Here is an 18,081-nt window from a genome sequence, read left to right as displayed (position 1 = left end):
CTTGCTACGCAGGAGTTTGAGAACCAGGAAAACATCCCACTTGGGAAATGAAACCCGAGGTTTAGACACCGCTGCATTGCTAATACCCGAAAGGACATTAGCGATGAGGGAGGAACTGATCAAGTGTTCAGGTCTGCGACCAGTAGCAGCCGCAATCGTGGAAGTGATGGCAGATTTGTATCCAAGAAGAGTCTTAGAAGAAAGACTCTTCTTTTGATACACTTCCACCAGGAAGTTGGCCAAGTCCTGTGTTGAGGGATAAAGCGGCTTTATCCCCTTGGACAAGGCGAAGGAGGCCCAAGCTCTCCAGCGTAAGTCGTAGAGCTGATTAGTTGATCGCCTCTTAGCGTTCAAGGAAAACTCTACTGAACTCTTGTGCAATCCTAGTGCAAGCAGTTTGGAGCGCACAAGAGCCATGCGGTCAAGCACAGACTCTCTGGACGTGGATGAGGGAGGCCTGATCGAGGCTGGAGCAGACTTCCCCCGTCCAGATTCAGAGGTAGAGGGTCTACGTGGGTGAGACCGCGAAGATCTGGAAACCACGGAGCTGTTGGCCAGTAAGGCGCGACCAAAATCAGTCTTGGCCGTTCCTGCAGATACTTTGCCAGTACCCTCGGAATCAGAGATGTCGGGGGATAGGCGTAAGCATCGAGGAGCCTCCACGAGAGAGTGAATGCGTCCACGTGGAACGCATTCGTGTCTCGAAAGGGGCTGACGTACCTGGGAAGCCGAGCGCTGAATCGAGTTGCGAACAGATCGATCAGAGGACGGTCCCACCTTGCCCACAGACGCTGTAGAACGTTGTGAGCGATGGTCCATTCTGTGGGGAGAACCTGATCGCCCCGACTGAGAATGTCGGCCAGGGCGTTCAGTTTCCCCGGAACGAATTGGACTGACATCCGGACCTGATTGGTCTGGCACCAGAGCAGAATCTCCTCCGCTAACAGGGAGAGGGACCGAGAATTGGTGCCCCCCTGGTGGCGAAGGTAAGCTAGGGATGTGGTGTTGTCCCCGTGGACCAACACATCCTGATCCCGAATCAGGAGGCGAAACTCCAGCAGAGCCCGACGAACCGCCTCCAACTCTAGAAAGTTGATGTGTAGGAGGGACTCCTCCTGGGTCCAGACCCCCTGGGCCTCGTGCAGGTCCAGGTGGGCCCCCCAACCCCGCGTAGAAGCGTCGGTGTACAGGAAGAGAGACGGCCGTCTCGGTTGGATAGGCACCGCAGAGTTGAGCCAGATCGGGTCCAGCCATTGGACTACAGCCTCGTGAAACCAAGGCCCGATCTGGACCAACTCGGTGTAATCGAGAGGCCTGGAAGTCCGATCTGCTACTGCCCGTTGCAGGGGACGTTTGTGTAGCCTTGCAAGGGGCAGCAGCAGAGCGACAGACTCCATGGAACCCAACAGTTCCGCCAGCCGTCTGTGAGGAACAGCGCGGCAAGCCTGAATGGAGAGGATCTTTCGCCTCAGGGAGAGGATCCTGTCCGGGGAGGGAGACACAGTGTAAAGCACTGTGTCGAACGCCATCCCCAAGTAGCAAAACTGCTGGGCTGGCACGAGGTCCGACTTGTGCCACTGTATCTGGAACCCCAAGGCATGGGTCCGGTCCAGGACCTGCCGGGTGTGTTTGAGGCATTGATCGCGAGACTGGGCCAGGGTGAGCCAATCGTCCAGATATTGACGCAGACGCACACCCTGAGCTCTGACCAACGCCGCCAGCTCCTTGACCACCTTTGTGAAAATCAGCGGGGCCAAGGACAGGCCGAATGGGAGGGCCCGAAACTCGAACACTGTGCCCTCCCAAACAAACCGGAGCAGATGTCGGTACCCCGGGGCCACCAGGATGTGGAAGTAAGCATCCTGGAGGTCCACAGACGTGGCCCAATCGTTTGGCCGGATGGCCAACCGGACCGACGAAGGGGTTTCCATCTTGAACTTGCACCTGCGAAGGTACAAGTTCAAGGTGGAGAGGTCCAACACCGGCCTGAACCTGCCGTCCTTTTTGGGGACGGTGAACAGGCGGGAGTAGAACCCCGGAGAAGGCTGAGAAAGGGGGTAGACAGCCTTCTTCTCGACCAACGAGTTCACCTCGTCTTGAAGAGCCTGCCATCTGGCAGGGTCTCGAGGAGGGGGGAACGTCAATGGTAGAGCGGACAATGGAGGTTGTGACGACAGCGGTAGAGAAAACCCCGACCCCACCACCCTCAAGATAAACTGGTTGGAGACCAGTCTGCCCCACATGTCGCGGGCCCGAAAAAGGGAACCGACGGACGAAAGAGGGGCAACTTGAGGGGGCGTCAACGTAGGGCCGGGACTCACTGAAAATTCTGCTGGCGGGCAGGCGCAGGCTTGCGACCACCCCCCTGGTGGTGCTGCTTACCCTTACCTGTCTGAGCACCCTTCTTCTTGCGCTTGGGAGCACGAGAAGCCGGGGCCGCAGGGGGGAACGCGACAGGCGCCTGAGAGGAGGAAGAAGGAGGCAGTGAAACTGGCTTCTTCTTCTTCTTCTTCTGAGGCTGGGAGCTGGAGGTGACTGTAGCACTTCTCTTACTCCCCGCCGACGTCGCCGAAGCAGCGAGGCCAACCATCAGAGAATCAGTGTTCCTCTGGCGTGTGGACTCCACCACAGAACGGACAGTGCCCGGATGAAAGAGGGAAGAAGGCTGAGGAAACGTGTTCCTCAGACTCTTCCTCATATCCGGAGGCACTAAAGAAGTAGCCAGAAAATGATCACGGAACAGGGCCAACAAGTGGACCCGTGTTCCAATGGCCAATTCTGCCGCAGTCGTCACGCACGATCGCACAGCATGCAAAGCCCGATCCACTCGAACCGTGTCAAGGACCCGAGTGGAATCGGACTCTGCCCGATCGGGAGGGTCCAACAGTGTGGACAGCGTGGTCATCCATGTCAAGGCCTGTGATTGGGCCTCGACAATGGAAGAAACGGTGGCCTCAAGATTGTGGAACAAAGCAGAGCTCAGTTCCACCTTCTTGACCGAAGGCACCTCCCCAACGAACACATCACCGTCAGCCCCACCCTGAATACTCGAAGTCTGGAAAGGGAGAGTTCGAGAGTCAAAGGGAAAAGGGAGGGACGAAACAGATTGGACACGAGGAAACAGTGGAGGTGCGCCTCCCGAAGGAAAGCACGGCACTGAATCCGCGTCCTCCCGAGGAACATAGGTCGCGTTTGCACGTGAATCTGTACTCCTCAGGCGATGTGCTGCCGCTTCCACCGTGGCACTAAGACTAGGGTGGAACGCGAATTGCCGGCGGCCGGATCGTGCATAAAACGAGCCACCGGCAGACGCGGCGTGTGCCTCCCGCGCCCGGGCCGAAGCGGACTCCAAGGACGAGAGGGCGTCGGAGGGAAGGACGTCCTGAAACTGTTCAAACGTCCTTCTAGCTGTGCGAGGGAGAGCCTCCTGCCTCTCGTCCTCAGACTCCCGGTCCACGTCCTGTGTGTCAACCGAAGGGTTGGGAACACTAGACGACAGACGCTTAAGAGAGGCATCCGTGGCGTCAAGACGCCGCGTGATGTCTGTCATGTACTGTTGGAAAGTACGAAGCATAGCTTCGGAAGTTCCATCAGAAACCGGCAAGGGTAGAGGATCAGTGTTAACCTCAGGGCGACCCTGATCCTCCTCCCCATCGTCCTCCGACTCACTCTCCTCTTCACTTCCCGACAACTCCTCAACAGCAGGAGTGTAGGAAGCTTGAGGGGGAGGAGCCGAAAGTGATGAAGTAGGCTGTGACGAAACGCCCACTGAAGCAAGAGGCCGCGAAGACCCCTGCCCCAAAGACGAAACGTCTCCAGCAGCCGAAGGGAGAGAAAAACAAAAACCCTGCGACTGTTGGGTCAGTCCAGCCAACGAACCCCCGCCATTTATAGACTGAACAGGGACCCATCGGGTCTGATCAGAAAAGAAATGGTCCGGTCCGGTCGGGGGTGCCGATCCGGTCCGGTCGGGTGGTCCGGTGTTCCGGTGGTCCGGTCCGGTCCCGTACCATCCGGAGGTCCCGTTCGGCACAGAACCATCCGTACCCACAAAAGTGTTCGGGTGGTTCGGTCCGGACGTGGAAACACCGTACCATCCGGACCCGTAGGTCCGGTGGTCCGGTGTGTTCCGGTTCGGTGCCAGACCGACCGGACCACTGGTCCGGTACCGTACCATCCGGACCCGTAGGTCCGGTGTGTTCCGGTTCGGTGCCAGACCACCCAGACCGACAGAGGTGGTCGGGTGGTCCCGTACCGTACCATCCGGACCCGTAGGTCCGGGGGTCCGGCAAGGGCCAGAGGTACTGTCCCGCACCGGACCCTAAGGTCCGGTACGGTCCCGTACCATGGGTCCCGTCCGGACCAAACCCGGAGGTCAAGTCCAGTCGGGACCCGTGGGTCCGGTTCGATCCCGACCCGTAAGCCTGGAACGTTCCGGACCCTTGGTCCGGACCATCCGTCACCCGAACACCAGACGCTAAGGAATGGCGTGGGGTCAAGACGGTCCGGTCGGAGGTGTCGGTCTGAGCAACAGAAACAATGTTCCCGTCGCCCTGACCATTCGACAGAAGTACCACGTTCTGTCGAACACCTCCACGTCCAGTAACTAGTCGGCCGGAGCGTTTCATAGAGGGACAGCCACCAGTCACACGGACGTCAGAGGGAACCGTAGTAGCAGTGGTCGTAGGCACGAAGCCTGAAACCCCTGCCCCCACAGGACCGCCCTGAACGGGGTCAATTCGCATCCCAACCCCAGCGGGGAGGGAATTCATAGACCCCGTCATCTCCTCCGATCTCCCCCCCCCATGAGTCCGAGACTACTGTCGAAACAGCAGTAGACGACCCAGCGAGGGAGTTCAGAGGAGGACCCGTGTCCCTCCTGGCTTCCACAGCGGTGGAAACCGAGGAGGGCACAGGAGAGGCACCGGAAAAGAAAGAAGTCGAAACCTGAGTCTCTCCCGTAGCCCCTACATCAGATTCACCAACCCCCAAAGAGGGTTGGGAATCGACTCGCCCCCGGATTCGAGCCAGGGAGGAGAAGGAAACCTTCCCCCCAGGCTTGAAACCGGGAGGAGCTGAAGCCTGAGACTGAGGGCCGGACAACGGCGTCGAAGGGGGGGAAGCCTGTTCCACGGAAGGAGAAGGAGAAAGACGCTTTTTCTTTCCCCTCGACCTTCCCCGATCCTTCGACGGCGCAGCCCCGCCCGAAGTCCCAGGTTCAAGCCCAGCCTGTTTGAGCAAGCTCGCATTGAGCTTGCTCAAACAGGCTTTCTCCGCCCTCCCTCGCCGCAAACGCAAAGCGTTTGGGGAGGGAGAGTCGGAGCGCCGAAAGGTCCGCCTCTCCGTGCGCAAAACATGACGCTGGGCGCTCGGAGAAGGGTTGCCCCCGGCAGACTCTGGTTCCGTAGAACCAGAGCCCAAAACAGGACGAGACATCCTACCTCGCCCTGTACGTACCCTTAAAAAATCGAGAATTAACAAAATTCAAGGAAAATTAGGTCAATACTCAAGTGAATGAGGCGAAACGAGAAGCAGACGACCGGTCACCACGAAGTAGGACGGTAGGCACGCCGAGTCCGCCACACAACAACGGAGGCACAAGTTGGAAGAAAAACAACGTAGCCTCAAGCCAGAAGTGGAATAACACACAAAAATCCAACAGGTGGTAGTCCACACAGAAAAGAAGACTCTAGAATCCAAAATAATCCGGGAGCGCAGCAGAAACACAGCCTACTGTCACGCGCGAAAAAAGAAAGAGGACGCGCCACCTACATCCTGTAAGGGGGAAGCACTCGGACAGTGCTTGGGATCCACGGTGGCGCATGGTTATGGGAGATAATTGTACCCACTCAGCGTTTTGTCCAATTTTTTCGGCCTATAATAGATAATGTGCAAGAATAGTGCAAGAATAGTACTGTCGAGGTAAGTGTTATATTGACTATTTGACACATGCTTCAATTAGAGTAAATTAAAATCAAATGAATGACCTCCCCCCTCCCCCCCTCCCACTGACACGTTCCTTTCTTTTGACACAAGAAGCATAGACACAAAAGACTGATTTACAGGTGACCATGTATACTTCACATTCAGCATGACACATGTATACACAATCTCCAGACACAATATGACACTGCTATTCTGATTTTGTAACCATGCAGAAAACCAAGGCCACACATACAACTTCTGCATGCTGCACAAACTCACTAAGCTATGACTTTCACAGAGGATAAAAGTGATAAATACCTCTAGCTGTGATTGTGAAATAATCTCCTATAAATAAGGACAAACACACACAATGGAAACACTTTAATGAATAAAGTGTGATTGTGATGGAAGTAAAGGGAACCTATAGCCCACTCCCTCTCTGTAATCCCTTCTGCTGCCAGATCAATTCAGACCTGTTTACCCTCATTTTACCTTGACAGAAGATCACTCAGTAAAAAACAGAAGAATCCAGCACAGATGCAGAAGAAAATTTGTCGCAGTCAAATATTGTAACAAAACATAACAATCTGTTTTGCGCAGGGCAATCCAGGGCAATATAAACGATTGTCTCATCACCGACGGGCAAAACAGCCTTGACTACCGATCTCTACAATACGCTCACCTTCAGTGGGAACGCTCAGCCTCAGCCTCTACTATCAAAGCTACTGTGATCATAACCCTCAGATCTTGTGAGGTACACTACAAATCATACATGAATGATTACTTTTCTGAGGAGAAACAAAATAATGAGATGGGTTGAACAAACAACTACATCACTCCCCACATCTACCTGTACCATTAGTACACATAAAACTACGGAATAAACCCGTTAAAGGAACAGTGAAATTCATAATCACAGAGCATCATGTAAGCCTCAATCATTGAGAGGATATCTGGATAATCAACCACCAGTACATACAACTACACCCCAACAAGGGAAATGAATAATAGTCATCTATAAATGATTATTCTCAATCGAGAAACAAAATGATGAGGATATGGGTTTGAATAGTTGTCGCCTGACGAGGCTACCTTTCAGTTTCCCCAAATAACCTCTACAAAATCACACTTTCAAAAGAAGTTGTCCTAACAGCTTGAAACTGTAAATCTTGCTGAAAAGTACCATCTTTGGGAGAGGTATCTGTATCTGTATCTGTCTGTTACGCTGCACTTGTAGAACAAGTCATCCAGATGTCTGGCATTGTTGCAGCGGAGTGGGGGGTGCGCAGCTAGTTCTTTATCGTCGTCTGGCTACTGCCAGCGCCGACTTGAAGCTCTCGGTCGATGCCGAGGTTACAGTTTCTTCATCTAATTGGTTCCAGGCCACTACTGTCTTTGGAAAAAACGAATGTCTATATTGCTCAGTGTTACAGCGTGGCACAGTGAAGCATCTGCTATTGTTCCTGATGTAGTTGTCTACTGGATTCGAGGTGCTAAAGTCTCTGGTAGATTGACGTGGTCGAATGAGGCGTCCTGGTTTTTGAGGGGCCAGGAACTTGTCAGGCGGGATTGCCGGCACCAGCCCCTCAGCCACTTTGTAGAAGGAGGTTAGACGCAGGTGTTCGCGACGTTCCTGGAGGGTTGGTAGTTGGAGCTTGTGTAGGAGCCCAGTGACGAAGCCAGGAGTCGTGGTTCTGTAGTCACCAGAGATGAAGCGGGATGCGTTCCGCTGTATGCGCTCCAATCTCTCGACGTCCTGCTTAAGGTATGGGTCCCAGATGGTGGCACCATACTCAAGAAGAGGGCGGATGAGGGCAAGGTAGGCGTTGTGCCTGCAGTTTGATGGGCAGTGGCGCAGGTTGCGGCGGAGGAATCCGAGGGTGCTGTTAGCTTTCTTAGTGATGTAGTTGATGTGGGTGGACCACTTCAGGTCGTTCGAGAACTGAATGCCAAGGTAGGGGTTCGTGGGTACACTCTTGAGGATGGTGCTGTCTAGGGAATAGAGGTAGGAGGAAGGGGTTTTCCGTGCTAGAGTCATGACGTAGCATTTTGTAGCGTTGAAGCGCATGCCCCATCTTGGTACTTAGGGATCTCTGGGCTGCCTACTGCATTTGCCGGGTTTGGCAGACCCTTGATTTTTTTACCCCAATGATTTTGAAGTCTGAACCGCAGTGCAGGGTTCCTGCAGGGCAGAGCTGATACAATTCAATGAGTTTTCAAGGACATTTCCAGGACCAAATAAATGCTTTTCAAGGACATGATTTTCCCCAAATTAATGCAAAGCACCAAGCTTACCTTCAAACTATTAGTCATTCCGTAGTTGTTTCCCTTGCCAACTTCCGGGAAGGGAAGCAACTACGGGTGACTAGTAATAGTTAGTTCGTCTGCTTTCGTTTTCACTCGATCTTTTATTCTCCCAAAATGTGTGTACGGTATTTGACAAAAAAAAAGGGGTTGCATTTTTTTTTTAAATAAGACAAGCTGCTGACGAAATGTATAGGCAACAATTTGGAAAAATCAAGTACTTTTCAATGACTATTTAACAAAACTCTATTTTCAAGCACTTTTCAAGGCCTGGAAAAGGTTTTCCAATTTTCAAGGAGTTTTCCAGGGTTCAAGGACTCTGTACGAACCCTGGCAGTGAGTGCAGAAGGCGTACTTCTCCCCTTGATTTGAGGGCACAATACACGGAAATAGCTTGTGGTACTATGGCCGATATTTTTGCAAATACAGCTTCTTCTTTTTCGTGATAGTTTCGTTTTTTTCTTGAGGAGAATCTTCATCCGTTTCGGTTTCTTGCTCGCGAGCACTGCTGCCACGTTTTCTCGCAGACATTTTGCGTAGCCACGTGGCGTTCCTTTCCCGTTCTTCAGTGCAAAATAGTGCCCGGTAGTTGTCTCCCCTGTTGCTCCTAACCCAGTATGGGAATGATGCATACTGGTTTAGACCGTTTGGAATGCAGAAGATTATCGATGTTTTCAGCGGAAGAAATGTTTCAAAGACGGAAGAACGGAAGAAAGTTTTGAAATTTGGAAGATTCTTCCGCCAAAAGCGGAAGGTAAACAGGTCTGGATCATTTTTTCAGACAGAGACATGAACAGACAAAGAAAAACAAATTCATACAGAAAAAGAAATTCCTTCGAGGTAGGAAAAACACCCCCATTGGTCAAAGGGAAATAACCATTCTCACTGCACCCATTCTCACTGCCACCAACTGAGAAGGTTATTTCCCTTTGACCATGAATATGTTTCTCTATAAGTCCTTGTAGAATCTTAATCCACCAATAACTCCCTAACCGTGTGTTTGACTGGTCCCAATTTTTGTAAGGACCGTCTCAGGAATGTATAGAACCTGTTCACCAAGTTTGGTGACGATCGGTCCGTTCATTCTTGAGATCTATATGCGAACACAAACACACAAACAAACAAACAAACACATCGACCGAAACCTATACACACCCCTATACCGGGGGTGTAAAAAGAGATGTGAATTCCCACATCCTCTCAGCAGGTTACCCGTGCTTGTCCTCTCTGTATGCTACAACCACAGGAGTTAGTCCAGAATCTGCTAAATATTGATAATATCAATTGGCCATTCTCTAATATCAGTGGGGCAATCTATTCAACTTTTGACTTGGGACATTCAATACTCAAGGGGATGCCTGCCCAATTCCAAGTCAAAATGATTGATCATTTCAAACTTCGATGCATCCATAATAGATGACCAATGCCTGGCCTGAACTCTGCTAATGTACCCTCCAGCCTGTACTGCTGATGCCTCCTATAGTGGTATCCTTAACACCCTATATTTTGCAACCACTAAGCCCATTTTTACATTTAGTCAAGTTTTGACTAAATGTTTTAACATAGAGGGGGGAATCGAGACAAGGGTCGTGGTGTATGTGTGTCTGTCTGTCTGTGTGTGTGTGTGTAGAGCGATTCAGACTAAACTACTGGACCAATCTTTATGAAATTTGACATGAGAGTTCCTGGGTATGATATCCTCAGACGTTTTTTTCATTTTTTTGATAAATGTCTTTGATGACGTCATATCCGGCTTTTCGTGAAAGTTGAGGCGGCACTGTCACGCTCTCATTTTTCAACCAAATTGGTTGAAATTTTGGTCAAGTAATCTTCGACGAAGCCCGGACTTCGGTATTGCATTTCAGCTTGGTGGCTTAAAAATTAATTAATGACTTTGGTCATTAAAAATCTGAAAATTGTAAAAAAAAAATTTTTTTTTATAAAACGATCCAAATTTACGTTCATCTTATTCTCCATCATTTTCTCATTCCAAAAACATATAAATATGTTATATTTGGATTAAAAACAAGCTCTGAAAATTAAAAATATAAAAATTATTATCAAAATTAAATTTTCGAAATCAATTTAAAAACACTTTCATCTTATTCCTTGTCGGTTCCTGATTCCAAAAACATATAGATATATGTTTGGATTGAAAACACGCTCAGAAAGTTAAAACGAAGAGAGGTACAGAAAAGCGTGCTATCCTTCTCAGCGCAACTACTACCCCGCTCTTCTTGTCAATTTCACTGCCTTTGCCATGAGCGGTGGACTGACGATGCTACGAGTATACGGTCTTGCTGCGTTGCATTGCGTTCAGTTTCATTCTGTGAGTTCGACAGCTACTTGACTAAATGTTGTATTTTCGCCTTACGCGACTTGTTAAAACACTTCTACTCAATAGGTTTTGTGCTAAAGAAGCTGATGAAGCAGACCTGGCAATCACAAACTTGCACAAGTAATCAAAAAACAAGGTTAAAACATTGGAACGTTTACATCAGCACAAAAGTACCTATTTTTCAGAAGTTGACCATTATTTCCTTTCGCTAGAAAGATTAGGGAAAAGAAACACTATAGCTCTTAACAAGTACCCAGGACAATTAAAAAAGCGAGTACAAAGGGTCTCATATCTATCCAATTTTACATGATATTAAAACCAATGTTTTTCTTGGAGGACGCTAATACACATTTATCCAAAGTTACAACGAATAGTTAGTCATGATACTCACTGCTACTGAAGTCTCTGTCCACTGCTCTGAACTCATCATTCACATACCTCTCCAGCATATTTCTGAAAAATAAGACAGCAGAAAAGTTTATTAGAAGCTGAAAAAAAGACTGCATATATATTTGTCCAAGATAGAGCAACAAGGAACGAACACATATTAAATTCATGAGCTGAATGGCACACACTAGCATTATTATATACATCTATTTTAGGAATTTCACATGCACCTCCCCCCCCCCCCCCCCCCCCCCCCCCCCTTCAAAACTGTATACCCTATCATCTCCAAACACAGCGCATAAAAGCGCTTTGAACTTCGGATAAGGCGCTATATAAATAAAGAGAGAATTATTATTATATTCTCAATCGTAACAAAAATCATGCTCCCAAGAAAGATACCAACTTGTTAAAAGATGGGAACATGTCCAGGAACAGTTCTCTCAGCTCATCCTTGTCAATGGCACCACTACCATCCTGAGGACAAAAGATTAAGCTGACATTCAATTGAAATCATTCACAAGTTTAGGAATTTAAACACACATTGTACATTTCTGGTTCATCCAATACAGTTATTTGACATTTTGACCCTTCTCTCTCTTTAAGCATTTCTTTTTCATTTCTACCTCCCTTCATTCATGAAAGCCATGCAAAAATCACAAATTACACAATAAAAGGACAGTCTTGAGGCCCATGTTAACTTACTGTTGTCCCCCCCCCCCTCTCTCTCTCTCTCTCTCTCTCTCTCTCTCTCTCTCTCTCTCTCTCTCTCTCTCTCTCTCTCTCTCTCTCTCTCTCTCTCTCTCTCTCTCTCTCTCTCTCTCTCTCTCTCTCTCTCTCTCTCTCTCTCTCTCTCTCTCTCTCTCTCTCTCTCTCTCTCTCTCTCTCTCTCTCTCTCTCTCTCTCTCTCTCTCTCTCTCATACATACACACATACATATACAATTTGACTATAATCTTCACATACAATTTGACGATTTAAAGTGTTCTACAATGCAACCTTCAGAAAAAAAGCACTCTGCAACCACTTACCCTGTCATACTCATCAAATTTCTTTCTCGCATCCTCTATTTGATTTTCAGTCAGATCCTGGTGAAAAAAGACAAACCACTGATTGAATAGTTAACCTTTGCCAAAAGCTTGCTTCAACATTAACACGATCCTTGACTACAGAACAACAGAAGATTTATGAAAACGTAAAAGGAATCATTGCTCAGTAGTAAAGTTAAGGAGAAAGAATTTAAATGAGAGACTCCTCATAAACAAGATGAAACAATGTTACACAGAAAAGATTTTGAGTCAATAAATTAACTGGAATCTATGCTTTCCTTTTGGAGTTTCCGAACTACCTAGTTCAAGGGTTCACAATACAAATTAAATCACTCAAAAAAGCATGCTTTTGAGTTCACAACAAGTTTTATTTACATCACAGCTGCAAAACTCAAAACACACCCACAATCACTATGACTTCCAGCAAATACCTTTGGGTATGCTGGATTGATGTTAGATTGCATGTTTTCCTTTTGTCCAAGAAATGAAAGCAGTAAGAGACACAAAACAAAATATTAGCTGAGAAAAATTCTGACAGAGTATCAACCACAGAAATCAATACCTATTTCCATCTTCATAGTAAGATCAAGACAAGATGCACTGAGTTTGGTATAGAAGCTGTTGACAGTACCTTGCAATCGATTAACTATTTCTTCATTTTTTTAGAGCTAGGAATAGTCAGCAAGCATGTGGTGGCACTAAGGGCCTTGTCTGAACAGTTACTTGTACAGCGTATCAGCGTAATTTACTTTTCATAGAATGTATTACTTAATATTGTCATACTAGAGCCAATGGATGACTTTGGACAGAAAAGAACAGAAACCAAAACAGTGCAGGCATTCCTTGTTCCTGTGATTGATGCACACAAAGAGCAAGCTTACATTTCTGGTGGCTGTTGAGCTGCTGTTGCTGGCGGCCGAGGGATGCGACGGACTCGAACCTCCACTGCGACAACTGCGTAGCACCTCTAACAACAGCGGGGTCTCTCCACCGCTCGGCCCTTGTGGCAGGTTCAGCTGTCCTGCCAGGGCACTTCGGCTCTCCGGCTCCTCCGACTGTGTAAAAGAAACTGCATGCAAGTCATACTCAAAACTGCTTGCCCATTCTGCACTTCGTATAATTTCAAACATACACTATCATAGAAAAAGACACAGCTAAAGGGCCTTCTTAATTAAGGTTCCCTAGTGTTGCTCTAGGGTTAGGCCCTTGTTTATGACATCTTGTCTCAGTACAATCACATGGATGGTGTTTGGTGTCAGTAGCCGCCAAAACGCCAAGCTTTTTTCCAAGTCAATCAAGTTTATGCTGCTTTAAAAATTACTTTTGAAAATGTAAAAATGCACCTCCACATCTTTCTTTATTTGGTGTTTTACGTCGTTTTCAACCACGAAGGTTATATCGCGACGGGGGAAGGGGGGAGATGGGATAGAGCCACTTGTCAATTGTTTCTTGTTCACAAAAGCACTAATCAAAAAATTGCTCCAGGGGCTTGCAACGAAGTACAATATATTACCTTACTGGGAGAATGCAAGTTTCCAGTACAAAGAACTTAACATTTCTTACATACTGCTTGACTAAAATCTTTACAGCAGTCCCGCTCATGAACGGACACCCTTGGGCCACAGCAAAACTGTCCGTACATTGCAGGTGTCCGGTCACGGGAGGGGTGACCACACCACCCCCTCCCCCATACACTCACACAGAGAAACACAAACAACAGGATTGAGTCTATGCTAATCACTTCTTGTGGCTACTAAACAATAACAATAAACTCCTAATACTTCTTTAAACGTTCTGTTAAAAGGATTTGTATGAAAAGTGTTGAAAAGAAGAGATAAAATAAATCCTCAAGGTAGTGAACACACTCACCATGCACTGACATACGAAAGCAGCCACACAAACACAGCACAGAGGAGGTGTGCAGATGCTTTGCAAGAATAAGCTTGAAAACCAGTTTGAATAAATAGCAGCAGATAGAGCTGCATGACCATGTCATAATCATGTAATTTATTTTTTTCTTGTCTGGCTTTATTGACTGCATGGCAGTGACTTTTCACTCTTCAGTCGGAAATACACTGTACATAACACAGCTCCCACTCTCCGTCACTAATGCCTTCCCCAAGCGGTGACAACTGATGCTTGAAAATTGTGTGGAAGAGTACACCTCTCTATTTCTCTCCAATGCTCTTCCTGCTGACATGCAGTGACACCGGACACCCACAGAGTTTAGCCAGCTACCCCTCCACCCCCCCTCCCTCTCTCTCACTCCCTCCAGCCATGTACTGTTGGGGGCTGAGGCCAGCTGCACTGTTCACTCAGAGCAAAACCAGTTGACTGTGTCGTAACTTTTGACAAAGCAAGACAACTGAAGGGTTCATAAATTAGGCAACCGACTCACTGGTCAAGGCTGAGGGGAAACGGAGTATCTTGTCAATGAAAGAGGTTACACACAGACACACGATGCTGAGAACTGTGGCCGGTTTTTCACTCTCTTTCGCTCAGGACCTTCATCGACTGTGGTTTCTGTTGTTTACGTCCAACAGACAAGAATAAAGAGCTCAGTGCAGTTTCTACCCCCCCTACTGATGGGTACACGTGCACTCAAGTTATCAGTGACTGTCATCACGCCATTGCGGCCGTGATCTTTGTACCAAGAGCCGGACTGCTCTGTTATCGATTTTGTTGTGGTGAAAATTTGACGATGGTCTGTCCGTACATTGGAGGTATGACCTGCTGTTGGGACCGAAAATGAGTGTCCGCGTCCACGTTTTGCAGGTGTCCGTTTAAGGGGGGGCAAATATAGAAGGAAAACACTCCGTGCCGAGCAAATGTGTCCGTACATGTCAGGTGTCCGCTCACGCCGGGGGCCGTACATTGCAGGGACTGCTGTATATTCTATACAAGAAACACTTAACAAGGGTAAAAGGAGAAACAGAATCCGTTAGTCGCCTCTTACGACATGCTGGGGAGCATCAGGTAAATTCTTTCTCGTCCCAACCACTATGGGACTCCCCCTAACCCGCGGGGGGTGCACCTCCACAGTCAGAACTTGTCTGTATGTTTAAAAACATTAACCGAAAAGCACAGCTTACCCTGACCATTAGAACTCTGTTATCCATTACTTACTGAACCATGTTATTGCCTTTTGATCATAGCACCAACAATATTATCCTTAGCCTGAGAGAACTACATGTATTTCATGAGCATGACATTTGTCAACATTTATCAAAATAATGTCTAAAATAACAATATTAACCCTTGAATTAACTCACCAGGCCAGTTTCTGGATTAAAGACAGCCAAGGTAAACTCCAGGTGGAAAAATTCCAGGAACTCACGAACAAGGCTGGTAACCAAGTGCCCTGTAAACAAAAAAAATACAATTAATCATTGTCACCACGGGGTCATTAAAATTATGAATTTGTTGGTGATGACCAAATCGCCACAAGACTATCAGCTTAACAGTTGAAGAAGCTCCAAATATTTCTATTTTCTTTTTTGAAGACTTCAGGAATTGACATCATTGTTTTACTTTTAGATCTACTTTCATTTTCATTCAACATTTCCCCTGTTGCCATTTCTAGGAAATGAAAACTAAAGTAGGCCTGTAAGTTAATATTAACAAATGAAAACATTATCAATCCTAAAAACATTTATTCTTTTTCTCAATTAATACACCCGGACATCAATGGAACCAGTCGCAGATATAAATTATATAAATCATACAAACCATCTTCTGTTGACAGGAAACTTTTTAGCTCCTTGTTTAAAAAAGGCGTCCTGTTCTGTAATGAATCAACACACAGAGAAAAAAAAATGTAAAGACAGCCTGTTAATGACACCAACAATCAAGCAGAAGGACGAGGAGTAATATTAATAAGGGGTGGGGAGAGGGAGAGTTTGCAAGTGCTACTAGTACTATCATATAATTTTAAAAAAATTTGTGTTAACCATACAAAAGCATCCAGATGAAACATTGAAAAAATCTTGAGAAATTAAAGGCACAGTAAGCCTCCCGTAAACCATCACAGATACTGTCAGGCTTTTACACACAGTACAAGCACCCTTCCATTTAAACGCTCACCAAATGGGAACATCCTAGGTGCCCTCCGTAAAGAGCGAGCAATTTTCAAAGAATTTATTTTTGCGTGGTTTATCTTACCCCGGAGCCATCGTGAACCCGTGTGATCAAGTTTCCCTTTTTCACAATGTAGTCGTCAGTTAGTAATTTGAATGCGACTCGCTGTGAGATTATCTGCAATAGCACGTTATTAAGTACCTCTGACTATGCACGAAACAAACGGCTGTGGTTCACAAGAACTCTAGCGATGGCTTTTGACTGTTTAGAGGAACTGGCGATAGGTATAAACCGTCGTCTGCTACGAGAACCACGACCTTGCGTGACCCTGCTTCCGGGCTTTTCTGTTTTCAAACTTTCAAAACTTCGAATTGTACTGATCTTGTCTTGATGAAAAAATAATTCTTTTATGATTTAAGAATGTTTGTGTTAGAAGCTGTCAATTTATTATTTAGATTTTAAAAGTTAGGTCTAGCGCCAAAACGCACCACAGTCTGATTGTCTCTGACACTCTCTCAGCAAAATTAATTCTTTGAAAATTGCTCGCTCTTTACGTAGGGCACCTCGGATGTTCCCGTTTGGTGAGCGTTCAAATGGAAGGGTGTTTGTACTGTGTGTAAAAGCCTGACAGTATCTGTGATGGTTTACGGGAGGCTTACTGTGCTTTTAATCTTAATTAATTTTAAACACAATGCAGCAAAATCAGAAATGTCAGTCACGTCACATTCAACCACATAAAAAAAAAAATACTGAAGCAGTTGTAACAACACTTACTTGTACTGATTCTTGTTCTTCTAAGGCAAGAAACACACTGGCCCGTAGCTGTGCCTGACCACAAAAAGAAAATAAGAAAATGTTACCACTAAATTTTATAAATGACTGTCGATCAGTACTTCATCAATTAAAAGCAAGCATTCACTGAATAATTGTGCACAGACAATTGTAGTACTTAGTACATATTTCCAGGAGTTGCTCAATCCAGCTTACTTCCTAGCTGATGTAAAGGCAAACCAGTGATAAAATGAAAATAATTAAAAATCACATTTCTGTCACATTTCTGTTCCTTTTTTCAGAGGATCCATGGGCATGGCCTGTATGTTTTACACTAATAACAGCTTGCAAGATATCCTAATGTGCTGCACATCAATTGCAAAAGTACCACCAAGGAACTGTAATTCAAGCAAAATTGAAGTACTTAAGTGTACCTGCAATACCCCCACTGACCAGTTGTGTAAAATGCTACTAACCCCCATGCTGTTAGTGTTAATGAGGTGCACTAATTTGACAAAATGACTAATGGCAGTATCTATTGTTTAGAGACATTTTCGCGAGCACATCTACTTGATCATACTTGCTTTACGAAATCAATCTAACGTTTCACAGACTGGCTCAAATAATTTTGAAGAATAAGGAATACGCATTTTGGATGGTCAGTTTACATTGGGGGGAAACACTGATGGTCAACCCATAATTGTTGAAACTTGAGGTTCTCAACTTTTACTGACGGTGACAGAACATTTTGGGTACACTAATATTGCGTCGATCGAATAATGATAAGCCATCGACATAAGCGATCAGCCGATGCGTTTGACACACATTTGTGGAATAACCATGATAAGGATAATGTCAAAGAACTTGGCAAGTGTGCACATGTTTCCACTTTTGTTCTGTCCAAATGCCCAACCCACTAGATGTGCCAGTGTTTTTCTCTGTAAAAGTTCAACTGAAATATGGTGCTGTAAGGCAGGCGTGATACAATTCGTGCTTGTTATATAAATAGACGGCAAACACATACACGCAGTTTTCCAAGCGTTCCATTTGCTTCAAGGGTTTGGGCAACCAAATCCCTGAGTTCGGTATCTTCGTCCGCCGACATCTTGAACTAGGCAAAACAATTAGAATGCGCATGCGCAATACCCTTTGTGTAAAAATGTGTACAAAAAACGATTAATTTCATTGCATACCTCTTGATTGTTTTGTTGTATCGGCTGAGTTATGCGTTAT

The 18,081-nt window shown here is 46.5% G+C and overlaps 1 protein-coding gene across 3 annotated transcripts in view; it reads right to left on the bottom strand.

Moving 5' to 3' along the window:
• Positions 1 to 17,957, bottom strand: part of LOC138962329 (centrosomal protein 43-like) — a 43,884-nt gene extending 25,927 nt beyond the window's left edge. For all 3 annotated transcript variants that reach the window (XM_070334104.1, XM_070334105.1, XM_070334106.1), the window contains exons 1-8: positions 17,873 to 17,957; positions 16,852 to 16,905; positions 15,730 to 15,784; positions 15,273 to 15,361; positions 12,882 to 13,055; positions 11,983 to 12,039; positions 11,358 to 11,428; positions 10,959 to 11,020 (exon numbers count right to left, since the gene is read on the bottom strand). In XM_070334104.1, the coding sequence (XP_070190205.1) occupies positions 10,959 to 11,020; positions 11,358 to 11,428; positions 11,983 to 12,039; positions 12,882 to 13,055; positions 15,273 to 15,361; positions 15,730 to 15,784; positions 16,852 to 16,905; positions 17,873 to 17,953 (643 nt within the window). In that variant the 5' untranslated portion in view covers positions 17,954 to 17,957. The remainder of the gene's footprint in view (positions 1 to 10,958; positions 11,021 to 11,357; positions 11,429 to 11,982; positions 12,040 to 12,881; positions 13,056 to 15,272; positions 15,362 to 15,729; positions 15,785 to 16,851; positions 16,906 to 17,872) is intronic.
• Positions 17,958 to 18,081: the final 124 nt, after the last annotated feature.

This window comes from Littorina saxatilis, linkage group LG3 (genome assembly GCF_037325665.1).
Source record: "Littorina saxatilis isolate snail1 linkage group LG3, US_GU_Lsax_2.0, whole genome shotgun sequence".
Classification (NCBI taxonomy): domain Eukaryota; kingdom Metazoa; phylum Mollusca; class Gastropoda; order Littorinimorpha; family Littorinidae; genus Littorina; species Littorina saxatilis.
This window is presented reverse-complemented; position numbering and strand designations above follow the sequence as displayed.